The 17449-nt window shown below is 40.7% G+C and overlaps 1 protein-coding gene across 2 annotated transcripts in view; it reads left to right on the top strand.

Annotated features, from left to right (window-relative positions):
* Window positions 1–17449, top strand: part of cerkl (CERK like autophagy regulator) — a 31681-nt gene that overhangs the window by 12916 nt on the left and 1316 nt on the right. For both annotated transcript variants that reach the window (XM_003451595.5, XM_005475416.4), the window contains 10 exons: window positions 5318–5449; window positions 6206–6269; window positions 9016–9146; window positions 9271–9345; window positions 13085–13262; window positions 13852–13917; window positions 14377–14414; window positions 14514–14622; window positions 14749–14845; window positions 16632–16828. In XM_003451595.5, coding sequence (XP_003451643.1) covers window positions 5318–5449; window positions 6206–6269; window positions 9016–9146; window positions 9271–9345; window positions 13085–13262; window positions 13852–13917; window positions 14377–14414; window positions 14514–14622; window positions 14749–14845; window positions 16632–16828 — 1087 coding nt within the window. The remainder of the gene's footprint in view (window positions 1–5317; window positions 5450–6205; window positions 6270–9015; window positions 9147–9270; window positions 9346–13084; window positions 13263–13851; window positions 13918–14376; window positions 14415–14513; window positions 14623–14748; window positions 14846–16631; window positions 16829–17449) is intronic.

The raw sequence follows: 17449 nt of genomic DNA, 5'->3' as shown, positions 1-17449 counted from the left end.
TGTGTATACAACCACTTCATATTTAGTGCATAAGAAATATCTCTGAGGCTTGGAACTTTAGACAACATACACTGCAAGGCTGAAAGCATGAAGACGTGATTTTTTCTAGTTTCAGGTTTTCAGCAATATTTCTGAATCTGCAGCTGCAATAGCTTTAGCGTGGTCTTATTTAGGTGCTGGCCTGTTCAAGTTCAACCAAAGGTGTGCGATGTGTTTGACGTCCGAGCCTTGAGTTCAGTTCTTCTTCACCATGCTGGGAAAGAACCCCCAAAAAGCAATCTTATGTCTCTAACTCAGTCTCAAGTATCAAATAAAGTGCAGAAGATGTCACAGTTGTTTAGTTTCTTTATGTTCTATAGAAAAAATACACTGATGTCTAAAGTTTAGAATAACCTCTTCATTGCCCAACCACCTGCTGCTAAAGCTCTGGATGTTGCTGCAGTCGGACGTTCCCAGACGCTGATTTCCCAGGTGCACTGTAGTGGGCGGTGCGTGGCTGACAGTTAACACACAATAGAAATGTTGGAGTGCTTGTTGTGTGGATTTAACTCACATGGACACATTTTACATTTCAGTTCTTCTCTATTTGTCCAACCACGCCAACTGCAACAGAGACATTACAAGCTATCCATAAATGAAGAGGTCAGAGGTCACACACACATTACTGTCCTTTTGTCACCATGGCATCAGTCTGACATGTTATCGCTGGTCACCTGTCTGTCTGTCCATCTGTCTGTCTATCAAACCAGATTACCCATGAGGCCCTGCAGCAAAGTCACAACTTCTTCAAGTCTTTGTCTTATGGCCTCGCACTCACACTCACAGACATGAATGGCCCGCAGGTCGTGTGTCAGCTCAAGTGGTCACACTGCACATCAAGCTGTGACGGCTTTTGTGACTTTACACACCGCAGCAGAGGAGTCTGTGTGCCTGTGTGTGTGTGTGAAAGGTAAACACAGTCAGTAGCTCTGCCGCTGTGCGGACATTAAGCCTATTTTCCAGCCAGAGGTCAGTGTGAAAAGCGTATTGTTGTGCGAATCATGGCGTCACCGAGCGGGCAGTCCCGCCGCAGCCGACGCCGGCACCACTTCTTAACCTTCGGGTCTGAACAGTCATCTGCACAATGGTGAGCACAGCGCAGACACTTCCTGTTTCTGGAACCTCATTTTGTGTTGTTTGCTGTGTGAAGCAGCTGCAGAATGCTGTTCAGAAAGTGAATGGCAGTCAGTGACAAAAGGCGAGAACTGATGCCGTATAGACTCCAGTTCCATACACACAGTCAGTCTGCAGGATCAACTGACCGCAGTTGTTTAACACCACAACAGACTGACAGGCCGGTGGAAATCACAGGACAACTGAAGTGAGCGTTCATAGGTCACCAGGTGCCACAGCGACCCCTCCCAGATCTTTTGTCTTGAGGTTGCTGCTCGCTTACAGAAACCTTGGGGTCACAGTACCAGAGTAAAATGGGTGTTGTTAGTCCAGTGGTACTGTAAGTTGTCATATGGTCAAAAGGACAACATCAAAATGCAAGGTTGTACCTCTAGAAATGGAGTATAGTTGTGTTTTATTAAAGTCAGGAACCTGCTACCCATGCACTGTATTTTCCATCGCCTTTTATTTATATATAAGAGCTCCCGGGACTCCCAGGAGGATGAGTGTTACCATCTGAGGTGGCTTTCTTTACTCTCTTTAGAAAGGTGTTGTCTGGATTGTTCCACCTCAAATCCAAAATCTTGAACTAGTGAACCATGTCATCGTGGTGGACAACCAGATGTGTGAGTGTTTGAGCTGCATACTCCACGGGTGCAAATGCTCTGAGCACCATGTCACTAATAGTTTGATATTGATACCCTTGCTCCCTTTTCCTATAACCCCTGTCAGCCCGCACTGTCCACTGTGACTATCATTTATAATTATAATCCCCTTAATTACAAAATGTTTCAACTTGCAGTGATTAAAAAAAAAAGTGTAAAGTAGCACATTTTCACACTAGAGAAGCTGATACAGACTGAGATTGATCTAATGACTGCATGCTAAATGCTTCACAGAAAACTTGTGTAGGTAACATGCTTGTAATGAATCTGTGAAGTAATTAAAAATGATCTAAGGATGGAAAGATTTGGATTTCTTTAGGTTTACCATGACCTGGATGACTGAGAACGTACACAGCCAGGAAAAATGATGTTTGAAAGCTATAATAAGATGGAGTCTGTTTTTGTAAACAACATGCAGCAGTCCAGTCTTAAGTGCTCAGTCAGAAACTCAACACTACTCCTTGACGACACAGGGATTGTTTACCATGGTAACATTTCAGCAGCGCCATAGCAACCTGTCATTGGTCAAGGCTCGGAGATGATCTGATGGATACTTGACCTCTTTATATCTGTGAGTCTGTCGTCTTCTTACATTTCTTGTGAAGATGGTTCCTTTATGATAGAAAGCATGTGTTTATGGATCAACAGTGTGAGAGTGATTTCGGTCATTTTTAACACATTATTAGCTTTTATAAGCAAGTTGCCAGTATACACTCTGTAAAAGAAGTGTAACTGGTCTAAATGTTAAGTCTTTATTTTTCAACATTCTGGAAAACCCACTCATTTTCAAATGTACAGTTCCCTATTCCTGGATTGCATAAGAAATTGAAAGCACAATGTCTAGTAAGAAAGATAAAAGCCATCTGTCATCAAAAGGTCTATCTAAGCTTATGTGCTGCATGTCTGCATGTTCTGGAGTTTTGCTGTAGACTGAAGAGTCACTTGAACCAGAACCTGCAGCAGGTGGAGAACAAGACAAAGACAACCACTGCTAACGCCAAAATCTACCACTACTGTACTGTGCACTGTTACTACAAGAAAAGATCTCACCATAAGAAAAGTCATCAGTAGTCACTAAAACTAGGCAATCAGTGGGCAATCATGTCATTATTTTATTTAATTTACATGTATTTTATTTAGTATGGGACGCAGCGAAATCTATTTTTTTTGTTGTTAATTGGTTAAAAGTGTGCAGTCATTTCAAGATGTTGGGAGTGTGCATGCACTCCCTGCTGAAGTTACTCTCTTTCTAAAATTCATCCAAGGTGGCTTTAAAAAAACTGCAACAGAATCAGCTGCTCCTGTGTTTTGCTCAGTTTAAGTAACACTGATGGATGGTGGTGATACCAGTAAAACAGCTCTGGTGGTCAAAAGAGGTTTCACAAGTATGGGACAGAAGTTACTGCAACAATTCCAGTTTAGGGTTTCCTGGTATTGAACTTACTGAACTAAATACTGACCTGATAGGCAGTTTCATAAGCGACTTTAAAAGTACTGCCAATCCCACCAAAGAATACTTCCAGATTTCAAAATAAAGGTTTGTTTGGTTTCCATTTCTCTTGTTATTAGCAGTTGAAGAGCAGAATAATCCATGCTCGTTAAACTGAAGGAGAATCAATTACAGCACACATGAATAAATATTGAAAACTAAGCAATCCAACTTTGCTCCTGATGATAATAATGAGACCCTCAGTTATCATCACAAGGTCCTTTCTTATAATTATAAGATCAGTAAGAGATAAGGTGTCTTTTGAGGCCTTTTTTAATTGATTTCATTTCCACATAAAACCAAAAAGAAATGTAGGTTTATTCAGGTTTGTTTGTTTAGTGCTGCAGCACAGATGTGTTGCTTAAAATGGAAATAGGCCTGAGATTTGTGGGACAACGACAGGGTGGAGATCCTGGTATTTGATGGGGGACCACTAGAGAGAGGTGGAGGTGTCGGGTAGCTCCTCACAGGAGCTCCGGAGAACCTGGTCAGAGCCGTGGGGTGGAGTGATGGCAGGAGGTGCACAGTGTGTATATGTGTGTGGGGGTCATTAACAGGGCGAGGTCACGGCCTTTTGGGAGCAGATTATAGTAATGAGAGGGATAATGGAGCTGGTGTGTGTGTATTGATCTGAGATGGTCCAGAGGGATTCATAATGCGGTCTCTAAATCTGCCTAATGATGCGTCATACAGGGGGTCTGTGTATGTGTGTAGTGTGTCAATATTATGAAACAACACACACACACCCACACTCAGTGTATCAACCAGTGTTGGAGATGTAAACAATATTCTGATCTATCAAACAGGCCACCTCCACATATACTGAAGCAGTTGTTTAGACAGGTGTGTCATCTGTTTATTTATATACCTCTCTGGGTTAATACTTTAAATTTAGGGTGCAAGTCAGTTTCTGATCCATGCAGAATTTTAAGTGAATATGTTCTTCAGTTTGTTCAGATACTTAATGTCAGCCACAATAACAAAGTGTGTTATGATGAGTGTTCAAGTAATGACAGTCAGCTGTTGGGCTGATTGATTATGTTTGTCATCACTTGGTAAGTTGATTGTTGTTTTAATGAATTCATTAAGTGCTCATATTAAAATGTTAGTAATTTTAGAAAAATATTTGCAGTCTTCCAGATCTCATTGTCTAAATTGAAAAGTTATTTAATTTTTAATAATTAATTGCACCTTTTGGGGTGCAATTACCTGCTTCACCAATCAGAACATAGCTGCAGGAGGACGTGAAGTGGAACCCTCAGCTGGCTATGATGAAAGATAGTTCATAGACATTTTATAATCCAGAACTTTATGTAATCAGCAGCAGTAATGTTTCTATTGTATCTTATTTGTTCACTAAAAGTAGCACATGGACACATTTTTTTCTTTCATTTTTGACTTTTTAAGGGCACTATACTGTGGACCAAAACACACAGTGACATGTGGTGTAGTTCGAAATATTACTTACAGTCAAGGAGCTATGCTAGTAGCAGTGTAAAGCCGCCAGTATACCCCATTGCAACGGTTGCTTCAGGTACTGCCGGTAACGTCATCACACAGCAACTCCTGAAAAGCAGATGTCACTACTCAGATATTTGCTAAATGCTAATAAACATGAAGTGCAACAGAGTCTCAATAAAGGAAGATTCAGAGGATTAAAAACTCATGACTGTGAACCAGTTTGCCACCAACTGGTTTGCACATCTGGGCAAAATCTCTTAGTAATGCATGGAGTCGTTTTTGATCCTCTGAAAATGGGGGGACTCTGCATGAAAATCACTGTAATTACTGAAGTGTTAATGGAGAGCTTTTGAATTAAAGCTGTGTCTACTTCACATCTACTGTTGTGGTATCACTGTGCTAAGACGTATGGACCTAACTATCTTTTAGTCTGCTGAATAATAACTGACTCATAGCCCATCACTAGTGTTGCTAACCAACCATTGCAGGGTTTCATTTTCTTTCAAAATCCAACCTGTGATCCACTTGTTCAATGTGTGTGTGTATTCAGGGTTCAGCAGCCGTCCTACGTATCTGAAGGTCTTCATCAACCCCAGCAGCCACAAGAAGGAGGCCGTCCACATCTACAGAGACCACGTGGCTCCTCTATTCAAGATGGCTGACATCCGAACCGACATCACCGGTTAGTCCATCCAAGTATTTATTTTTCTGCTCAGTAGAAACACTGAAAAATTAGATTAATAAATATAAATTAATTTACGTATTTTTGTGTGTTTATTTTTTAAATATAAAACTGTGTGAGGCAGGGTTTTAACAGCTAGATCTTTACTGTCACCAGACATGATACTGAAATCTGTGTGCGCGTGTGTGTGGAGGGAGTCCAAAGGTCAGAGTTAATGGCAGTTTCTGGTCGCTAGGTAACCTGATATAGGGGGCGGAGCTTAGCCCATCTGTTGTGACAGAGGGAGACAGCCTCCTCTGCACTCCTCCCCTCATCTTCTCCATCTTTTTCCTCTCCTTTCCTGTCTCCTCCTGTTTCCAATCATTTGCTCTTGTCTCATTTCCAGTGCATCTCCTCTCCACTATTCTCTTGTTTTCTCTCCACCTGTCCTCTTTTCACCTTTCTGTTTTCCTCTCCTGCCTCATATCCTTGTTTCCTCTTTCCTTCTCATTTCCTATCTTCTTCTCTCATCACTTTTCCCATGTTTCCTCTTTCTCCTCCTTTTTTCTTGATTCCTCCTGGTTGCTTCTCCTCTCCCCCTCTCAGCAGATGGTGTGATATCCGCTGTCCCACTTTTTTTTTGGCAGTCATCAAACACACTTCATCTGACCACCACACATATGCACGAACACTTTATCTCTGTCCATCTCAATGTCTCTCCATCTGCTTACTTATTTTTCCCCCTCTCTCTGTCTTTACCTGTCTTTCTCTCTCCAGTAACAGAGAGGAAGGGTCATGCTCTCTCAGTGATGAAGGAATGCAAACTGGATGAATATGATGGGTTAGTCATCTATCTCTTTGTTGCTTTCAAAATCATTGCTTTGTTGGGAATCATCAGGATTTTTCCATTAAAAAATCCAGAGTAAGAAATTATTAAAATAATTTATAATTTAAATGTTGCCTTTATTATTTTTCATCCATAGCTTCTCAGTATCATAATATGTTGCTTTCTGAACCAATCTGTGCCTGATTACAGACAGCTGGAGCCACCTTTAATTGTGCTGAAAGTAGTCAACGCACTTGAAGATGATCACATGATCTGCTGTATCCACTTAGCTGGCTACAAAACATTCACAAGAAAAAAGGGGCCTCGGGCATATCAGTGTGTCAAATATCAAGTAGACGTTTCTGTATGTTAAACTTAAAGCAACCCGCTGTCAGCTCTGTGAGATCGATGAAACTGTCTGTAGCTTTTCAACTGGATGAGTCTAAAATATGCACTTGAAGGCGAAATAAATGATCTCAGGTCCAGGTTAAAAGAAAGCCAGCTGACGATCAGCTGGTGCCTGTTCCTCAGGAGGACAGGTGATAGAATTTTACAGTTGGAAATAGTTGACTGTTTAAAGGTAAGTGCGCTGACATGAAAGTTACCATGTTTAAGTTGTGACATCATCCTGCAGCTGAACTGAGGTGAACTGGATAATCAAACAGCAGTTTACTGTCAGAGGCGGACACTGAAACACACTGACCCTGACTGATCTCACACACACACACACACACACACACACACACACACACACACACACACACACACAGATAAGATGATCAAATACCAAACATTAACTGTTCACTTTGTTGTTAAAGTTATTATTAGTTAAATAACTTCTCATTCCAATGATAGAACAGCAGCTACAAGTACAAAAACAGCTATCAAATTCTCATCACTCTTTTTCTGATGGTTTGTGTGCATGCGTGTGTGTGTGTGTGTGTGTGTGTGTGTGTGTGTGTGTGTGTGTGTGTGTGTGTAAGCAGCTTTTGTGCTCAGCCCTCATAAAGCTTAATGTGCTTAGAGAAGATTAGCTCCGCGTTGCTAAGCTAGCTGCTGAGTGTGGGTAGGTGGGTGTGTGTGTGTGTGTGTGTGTGTGTGTGTGTGTGTGTGTGTGTGTGATTTGGTTGAAACCTACATTTGCCAATTAGGTTGGCTGTCACCGTGGCGACTACAGCTCCAGGTAATCCCATACTCAGGAAGAGGGGGAGGGGACGGAGACTGTTCACCTCCCATTTACTGCAAATAAAGACTCGGATGATGAACCTTCTCACTTTCTCACTTTTCTTTTACTTTTTTTCATTAATACTAACAAACAATAACTGCCTCCCACCCTACCCTAAAATAAAATACAACTTTTTTTTTTCAAAAGCGATCAAAATATGAGTTTTATCTTTCGTGTGACTCTGTATGGGTCATTAGTAGAAATGTGAGTGTAAATGATTCCCTCTCTGTCTCTTTGAGCTTACCATATGATAGACTCTCCAGAGTGTATCCTTTTTCTCACCCTGTGATTGTGATTTTTTTATTTCTTTTCTCTCCATCTGTTATGGTTAAAATATTGCTCGAAACCATTTCACACCATGAGTTACATATAATATATTTGTTTGTGTTTTATAGTCAACTTTATAAAGATTCTAAAACACAACCAGAGAATGTAAATAAAACACAAGACATGGATTATACTACTGCCTGTTAGTGTGTAGACCTTTAAAAAAACCCAGCAATCATAAATATTAAAGAGTTCATGAACTCTGGTGACTGTAGGAGGGCAATTCACTGGAGCCTTTCAAAATAAAACCCGTCACAGTCATTCTGAAATCCAGTTTCTGTGTGTCTGTTGGTCCCAAAATAAAGCTATCCACTAGTTTAGTTGTAGGTTAATTCTAGTATCAAAACTTGGGTGCTGATGTTTTTCTACTGAACAAGAAATGGTGAGAAATATTTGTGCTTAATTAAAATACAAACCTTTGCAGTGAAAATACAACCTAGAGTATTTATAAATATCCATTCACCATTCGTCGATATTCATCAATACAGGGCCGCGGAGTGGAGCTTGCTTCTGGTGTCGTAGGGTGTGAGGGAAGGTATAACCTTCACACCTGCAGCCTACTTTGAACCATCATTTAACCTGCATGTTGGGTAACCTGGAGAGAACACATGTAGGCACAGGGAGAATGTGCAAGCTTGATACATTTGTTAAAAGAAATAAGTACTCAGCATCACACATTCAGGACCACTCTGCACAAACACTTTAGTTAGTGCCCAAAAACCTTCAGGTTACTTACCCTGTTGTATTATAAAACAAATTGTCAGTTTTACTAGAAAAGCCACATCCTCTGCTGGATGGTTATATGATTTTTCATCCTCAATGGTTTTCCTTTAAATCATCAGGAGTTTGAGATCTGTCAAATGTCTTCTAGGTGCATTATACTTTTTGTGGCTGTGAGTTTGTTAAGCCCGCTTGGGTCCAAATAATGTAAATGTTGTCATTAGGTGCCAAGATTGAGTGTCTGACAATTTTTTGTGGCCATGCGTCTATGGAGACTTTACGTTTCAAAGAGCCAACAATGGATCAACACTTCAAGCAGACCTCAAAAGCGCTATAAGAGGACTATAATGTCAGTGAAGTCTGTGTCCTTGACTTAGTACAGCCATCTCACTGACCTTCACAATAAACCCTTATTTAGATTTGGATGATTGAGACTGACTTGTACATGTCTACCTGTCCTCACACTAGTTTTTTCCACCTGTCCATCAGGGTGGTGTGTGTCGGTGGAGATGGTTCAGTTGCAGAGCTGTGTCATGCTCTGGTCCTCAGAGCCCAGCTGGATGCAGATTCCCCAGAAAAACCAGTGAGAGCTACACTGCCACTGGGAATCATCCCAGCTGGTGAGGGAGAGGGCATTCTCATATAGAACCACTGCTTTAAGGTCTCGTAAGGTTTGGTATGTTGGTGTGCAAAAAACACGACATGAAGTATTTTTATTAACTGTCTGTCTTCACATGTTTGCAGGTTCCACAGATGTGGTTTCCTGTTCTGTTCATGGAGTCAGAGATCCAGTCACTGCAGCCCTCCACATCGTCTTGGGTAAAGCTTACTTGTTGTAGATCTGTTACATAGATTGGGGTTGGTTGGAATTGTTTTTAGTAAATCTATATTTGGATCACCTAGCGTCATCTATGCCTTTTTATAAACCTGTCACGTTTATGTCGAAGATGTAACATTTTCAAGGACAAAGCTCTGTTCTGGTTTAATATTAAATCTGTGGCAATCGTAGCCAGGTTCTTCGTGTAACAAACATGTAATTTCCTTAAAGCATATCACAGGGAGCCAATCAGGAGCTTGTGCCCTTTCTAAGCTTTGCTGTGATTGATTGAGTGTCAGTCCGGCAGCAGGGACAGTGTTTAAGAACAAACAAACATGCAGACAGACGGTGAGACTGGACTCTGGAGGGAGTGAACAGACAGATGTCTAACAACAGGGTCTGTTTCACTCGAAATCCCTAAATCACAGGTTTACACTGTTCACAGCAGCCCCGCCCCCTTTGTCTCTGCCCACCACACTGTCAGGTAAACACGGTAACCAATCAGACAGCAGCAGGGCGGGCAGCTGTGTTTGAATGACAGCTTATGGCGTGATGATGTTTCATTGTCACTAATTAATACTGCGAGCTGAGTTCGTATGTGTGTGAGACAGATGGGAAAATTCAATAGCCCTAATGAGACTACTTCCTGAACAATAGAAAACTGTTAAAATTCCCAGGTAGGAAGCTGTTCCCACGGACTGCAGGTGAATTTTCCTGTCTTCATAACACTGATGAGGTGGGCTCATCCACAGTCACATGATCTCATTGCTGGACGTTAAACTACTAACAGGGGCGGAAGCATCAGTGCTGTTGCTACGGTTACCAGAGCCTGAGCATCCCTTGAAAATAGCGGCTTAACTGTTGACCTTTTATCAACTTATGTTTGGTAGCTGCAGCTGACACTTAAAATGTTCTGTATGTGAAATGGCCTTAAGTTGTTTATAGGCGTGTGTCAAACTTTTGGTATTTCTAGCTGTTATTTTGTATATAAAAAAGGGTTTCAGCTGTAGTGAGATCTACTGGTGAAAGCTACAACAAATGGCTGCAGGCTGCTATCCAACAAAAAGGAAACACAATTGGCTATTAGCATTGCGGGGGGCCGGGGGGGGTGTTCTGTGTGCAAAGTAAAATAATATAAGCATCCAAAATTAAACTAATGTTTGGAAAAGCTGTGTTCAAAATTCATTGCTCTGTTTAACAGAGGCTGGAAAATCCTTCATAAGGGCCAATTCTGTCCTCATCTCTAAACATAAATATATAACAGCATGACATGAAAGTCACCAACTTGACCAATTTGCAATAATCTCATCAATGATCATCTTACCCGTTTAAAGCAGTTTGCCTCGTTCATTGGTGTATGAAAAACTACTTCTTGCTCACAGAGTTAAAATTTTTCCAGAAGTTCAAAACCTGCTGAGTCTTTTCTAGCCTGGCTCGTTAGAAACCTTCACTGCAGCTATGAGTGGAACAAAAATAGAGACCATTTTAGCAATATGTGAATTTCTCTTTTCTGATATAGCAGCAAACCCAAAGCAATGCAATAGCCTATACACTGAAACTTCAGCATACTGTATCTCCAGACTCACAAACAGATTCAATATTATATTGATATATATTAAATTAATACTTGATGGTTGGTCCTCCTGGTGTTTGGAGGGGTATCTTTGTTGGCACTGTCATCATAGCAGTAACGAACAACCAGAAGGCAAGCTGGTCGAGGTTCAAATAGCAATCAGGATTAGCCAAGCTAGCTGTCTGGGAGTAACAACAGCCTGATGTAACTCATATACAACAGTCTGAATAATTCGATTTTTGACATTTTGATGCCAAAAGTACAAGCAATATGGCACATTTACAAGTGCATAAATGAAGCATGAAACTAGTACATGTGAACCCTGCTTTACAAAAGTGTCCGCCTGCATCGGATTTTTACCTGCATTTATGCACAAACCAGTAATTTTTGTGCAGGTCATCTACTAATTAGTACTGGGCAGTGTAGAAATATTGCAGAAAATGTAGAAAGTTTTGTTGCTGCTTTGTCTGCAGGTTTTTTTTTCATTATGAACACTCTGTTCACTTCAGGCACATTACAGTAATTTCTGCCTTGGCACAGAATGACTATAAGTCTACCATCATTAATGATTTACTCAAAAACATGAACATTGGAAGTTATAAGAACTGCCACAAGTCCTGAAAAAGTCTCCAAGCTTTCTCCATGAGGATGTTTCACAGCGTCAACAAACTAACCAGCTCCTCAGACACTGAGCCAACTCCCTGTTCGCTGTTTGCTCACATGAACGCATTAAAATAAGTTAATCATTCAACTCTTCTAGAGTTTTTAAATGTTAATAGAATGAATGTATCAAATTCTGATGATAATAATAATTAGAGCCATTTCACTTTGACATATTACATGACAGTAATAATTTGATTGCTATGCTATCAATCCAAAAAGCCCAGCAGCCTTCTTATACAGTGACATAACAACATCTCCACAAATTGCTGGGGTACTTTTTAAAGTATGTTTTAGAAAAGCTCGTTTCACGAGGGGGAAAATTATGGTTTAATTCAAGAAAAAACAAAGTTTAAAGTTACAGCCTTGGAGCTGAGCAGCAGCCCTAAATCCTCTGCTGGTGGTTTCATGTGTCCATTTTTAGCGCCCCCTCAAAAACGAGGGCTACCCTTTAAATAAATTAAAATTCACTTATGTTGCAGTTGTGCAGCAGTCTGTCATCGGTCATCCACCTCGTGTGACGCTAACACAGCTTTCTAATAATCAGTTAGTTTACTGCTGAATTAACTCAGTCATTTTGGTGTTTTTACTTTCACTGATTATTATATTTGTACCTAATATATACAAGATATATTAGGTACAAATATTTTTTTTACATTCAACCAATTCATCCACTATATTTTTGAATAAGAGCTACCAATATGGTATGGAAATAAATCCTAAAGGTGGATTAGGAGCCAAACAGAAAGATAATGACTTTGTGATGTAAATGAATATTGGTTGGACCTTTTAAGAAGCGCCGCAGGTTTGATCTCGGTGACACACTGACCGTCTCAGCTTTAATCCTGTGCAACACACACTGACACACAAACACACTGACAACACGCCATATGGTGAGGAAATCAGATTCTGTCCAGAGAGACAGACAGGCAGTCAGACAGACAGGTGCGGAGACAGCAGTTCAGTTCAGTAGGTTACAGCAGGTATGTGGCCAGATGGCCCGCTTAGTGCGTGTGCCTTTGTGTGTATCCATCTAAAAGCTGATGGAGCATCTCAGTAAAGGAGCTTGGTGGAGAAATCTGGTTATTTTTTAAATTATTTTAGTTATTTTTATGGTTTGTGCTGCGTTCAAAGGCTGTAGAAAAATAAAGCCGTAAGCAGTGTTTGACGTGGAAGCCATATTTTTACTACACATATAAAAAGAAGTTTCCTCAGATTCATTTCAATCCTCGGAGTTATTAATCGGCTTCACACATTTGCTTAATTAGCCGTATTTTAGACTGTGTGTATTTATACGTATCATTTTTTAGGGATAAAAACCACAAAATGTACAAACGCATAGTAATGTTACAAAATTATTCATTTTCAGTGTGAAGGCTTGGAGTAAGAGTTGTGTGATGTCCTCTGAAGTGATGGAAACACAGCTGTGTGTGTGCTGCATCCTAACTGTTTCTAATGAATCGTTTAAAGGGTCTTCTCTCGGTGTGCTGGTGTCTCTCTGCCTGCAGGTCACCTGCAGCAGGTGGACATGTGCAGCTTCTCGTCTCATGGCCAGTTGGTGCGATTCGGTTTCTCTGCCATGTTTGGCTTTGGCGGGCGGAGTTTAGCGAGGGCAGAAAAGAAGAGGTGGATGCCATCGTCACGGCGGCGAGAGTATGCTCTGGTTAAGACGCTGGCTAGGCTGAGGTGACACACACACATATAATTTTTACTTTTAAATGTAAATGTGCATTCCTAAGGCCTCAGTCAAACAGACCTGACTGACTGACCTCAGTGACCCCATAGCAACCACTGGTCACTAAGGAAAACTGTATTCCATGACTGTTTGGTTGCTGGAGGTTGTTAGCTGTTGCTGAGTGAAACTGGTCACAAAGAGGTAAACAGTTCTCCACGGTGCTTGTGATGCTTTTGATTGCTAGAAGGTTGCTGAGGTCACTCGTAGTTTGTATGCATGACACTGATTTGTCTGCAAAAAAATTGTCTGTTTCCTGTTAGCATCCAATTTTTATCATTTCACTAAAGCTAGAGTCTGTGTCTTCCATGTGGCAATCTGCTAGCAACACAAGCAATCACAAGGTGATTTTTGGTGCATCACTTTCTTTGCCACCATTTTCACACGCTGAAAGCAAGCATCCTCCAGCAACCACTCGTAAAATACATATTTTTCCTTAGTGAATGGAGGTTGCCAAGGGGTTGCCAACTTGTCTGACTGAGGTCTAGCTAGGTCTAGGACTAGCTGGTTTCTTATTTCTTTTTTTTTTTCTGTCTCCCTCAGACCGGAGGACTGTCAGCTTTCCTTTTTATCAGCAAAGAAGTCAAACAGCAATTTGTTTGTACAGCGGTGAGAAACACGCGCGCACACAAGCACGCACATACGCTCTGTGATGTTGGATGGTACATCTAAAGTGTCTTCAGACCACCATAAAAAACAATATGCATTTGTTTAAACAGGTTACAAGCACTCAGAGGAGACTGTAATTGTTCCACACCAACAGTGTTTGTTAGTTTGCTGCGCTGTTACATTTACTCAGCAGCTGAACCAGAAAGGCAAACACACCACGTAACAGCTCGTCTACTACAGAGACTTACAGCATAAATCTACCAGAAACAAAATCAACGTAAATTTATTAAGAACAGTGTGGAGGAGAGCCTGTTTGAGTCGAAACTGTTGTTTTACCATGATTAGTTTAATAACTGGCTCTGTGTTTGACGATATTGGTCCGTTATATAAATTTTCTTCACTATGAATGCAACTCTTCTGTCATGTTTGAAAAATTAACTTGATTTTTTTGCTTCTCAGAGATAAGGACCAGGACCAAGACCAGGACCCAGAGTCCGGTAAAACCACTACTTCTCTATTAAAATGGACAAATGAGATTTTAATCGCTACCAGCTACTCTCTGTCTTACTTTTTCTTTCTTTGATTTGTGTGTACAGAGGGGGAGGAGTCCTGGGTGACCAATCAGGGCCTGTATTTGAGCATCAGCATCATGTCCATCCCTTGCCTGAGTCCACACGCACCTCAAGGACTAGCTCCAAACACCAGGTACACAGTGTATGAAGATTAGCTCAATCTTCTGCTCTTTGGCCATGAATGCATCACAGTGCATGTTAATGCATGATGATGTTTCTAATAATGCTAACAGTCTCCACCACTTCCTGTTTGTGACAGTTTGGCAAATGGCAGTGCAGCGCTGATTGCAGTCGGAAACACCTCCAGGTCCGAGTTTATTAAACACCTAAAGAGATACAGCAGCTCTACTGGACAGGTGAGAACACCTGCCAGAGGTGAAAATAACATGAATCAATTTATTCCATTCAAATCCTCACTAAAACCTTTAGCAGATCTTTTAAGGCTCAGGAATTGAACATTTGCAGTCTAAAATCTAAACAATTCACAACTAAGGAATGTCGGAGTACGACAGCTACCTTTTTTCTTTACAAACTCCCAGTTTACTCTAAAAAATATGCATTTTTTTCTGTCGGGTGCAGTTAAAGTTCAAGTGTTTGCAATTTCTCAATGTGAAATTGCAAACGATTTATGGATTTCATCATCTACAGTACATATTACTATTAAAAGAATTTTAAAAAATGGGGCAAATCTTTGTACACAAGAAAATAAACTAAAAAAAACCCAACAGCATAAACACACAAAAACCTGCAGAAATCAACATTTCCAAGACTGTTCTGAGTGGACATTGTGCGTCAGTTAAACTCTATTGTGCAAAAAAAGCAAAGACAACATGTTGATGTTATCATGATGGGCTTAGTTTAATTGCACAGAGCTGGTGCAGTGTGTAGATGATGCTGATGACAGCCTCAGCTGTTATATATGTTTCCACCCGGATGTTTTCCACCAAAGAGAGCAATTTATTGTCGTGGGAACTCACTCTTGACTTCAGGGTCACACAAGCACTTTGACTCGGGATTGTGATTGTGTTACAGCCGATTAATGGCTGCTGATTATACCACAATCCCTCAATGTGCACATCACCTAAAGACTCTAGAAGATGGGAAAGTAGGTCCCAGTTTTAAAAATACCGCAATTTTCCTTGAAGTTAGTGAGTAGATTAGCCTGGTTCAGCATGACCTGGTCTGGGCAGAGAGACTGCACACTAACCCACTTACTAAATATACTGGCAGTGTGGTGTTCAGACTTGGAGTAAACAGGCTGTTTACTGACTGGCCTACATCCTGCTAGTGTCCGTCCTGACATCTCAGCAGAAAGCACGGCAAAAGTGGGTGTTCAAGTGGAGCTGCCCACATGTGACCCTTACAGTTTATGTCCTACTGTGGACTCTAAACCTCTCCTGTCACTTGTGTGATGTAGAGTGTGTGAAAAACTGAATACACCTTTATTAATCAGATGATTTTCTCAAAATAATTTTAAAGTTTCAGTGCTTTTTGGTGCAAATCCTCCTGTGTGTTGGTATTGAAGCAGCATTAAATTGAAGTGGAGCTGTAATTATATATTAACCTGCTGGATATTTCCATGATCAATTAATCATATCCTTTGCTTTGATCTATCCCTCTTTAATAAGATGCAATAAATTCAAATTCATATTATCAAAGAGTGGTGACAAAATATTAGAAACTGCTAGAGAAATATTTAAGCCATCAATTAGGCGTAGTGGAGTAGTGAAATATTTCTCTCTACAATTCACAGTCTCGTAACGGTACATCAAGTGTGTATTTAAGGACAGTACAAGAATCCTCTGGGCTCTTGTCTTAAGATAGATGTTAATCTGTCCTATAAGAACGCCTTTACTTTAAGAAAGCGCAAACCTACAGGAGAGGACAGCAGACAGACAGACAGACAGCGGGACAGTCAGCTGGTCTTTGCTGCCCCCTGTTGGAGCCTCACAGCAGAGGACAGTGGACCGGAAGAACCACAGACAGATCCTGCTGCACTCTAACAAGCTGCTTAACGGAGATCTTAATGGCTCTTTCTGACCTCATCAGCTCAGCTTTAATACACACACACACACACACACACACACACACACACACACACACACACACAAGACAAAGCTCTGACTGATTATCTGTGTGCAGTTCAACTTCTCCTTCGTGGAGACGCATGTTGTGTCAGCGGTGAAGATCCGCCCCTGCTCGCTGATTGGCTGTTCTGAGGATGAGAGTGAAGAGGAGGGTGACTCGAAAACCACACCCTTCATCCACACAGAAGGAACAACCTTCCCCTGGAACATCGACGGAGAGCTGGTGGAAATCGCTAATGAAGTGCTCATCAGGTGGGACGCTCACGCCCTCGTTATTAAAGATATATCCAGATAATACAGTAAATACAAATAGAGGAATTACTCCTAATGAGTTATTGATTAATTCAAGCACTGATTATTGATGATCAAGGCACTATTTTTCCTTTTAGTTCAGATCAATAAAATACAGCAAGAAGAGGTGAACATAGAGGATGATAATAATAATAATAATTATTATTATTATTATTAATTTGGACAATGGCTGCTCTTTCACTTATTTTCAGTCCAGTCCTTGTACCTCATCATTTTCAGAGGTATCTTGTTTTGTTTATTAAAACATTAACAGTGATCTATGAATCTTTCAAACATAAAAAGGACCTAACACAAGGGCTGAACCTATGTTGTGTCTACAGATAACAGACAACTTAGCACAAAATAATATTTTTGCACCAACATGATGATTGCCAAAGAGATATTAGCCACAAACTTGGTATATCTCTATGGAAGAGGATTAGGGAAAAGTCAGAATTCAGACTTTAATCTCAGAATTCTGACTTTCTTCTCCAGAATTCTGGCTTTTTTTTCTCAGAATTCTGAGATTAAAGTCAGAATTCTGAAAAAAGAAAAACAAAAGACGTGCCTCCTGTTTTTTCT

The sequence above is a fragment of the Oreochromis niloticus genome, linkage group LG16 (genome assembly GCF_001858045.2).
Source record: "Oreochromis niloticus isolate F11D_XX linkage group LG16, O_niloticus_UMD_NMBU, whole genome shotgun sequence".
NCBI lineage: Eukaryota > Metazoa > Chordata > Actinopteri > Cichliformes > Cichlidae > Oreochromis > Oreochromis niloticus.
The sequence above is the reverse complement of the archived record's forward strand: the minus strand, read 5'-3'. Positions and strand labels throughout refer to the sequence as shown.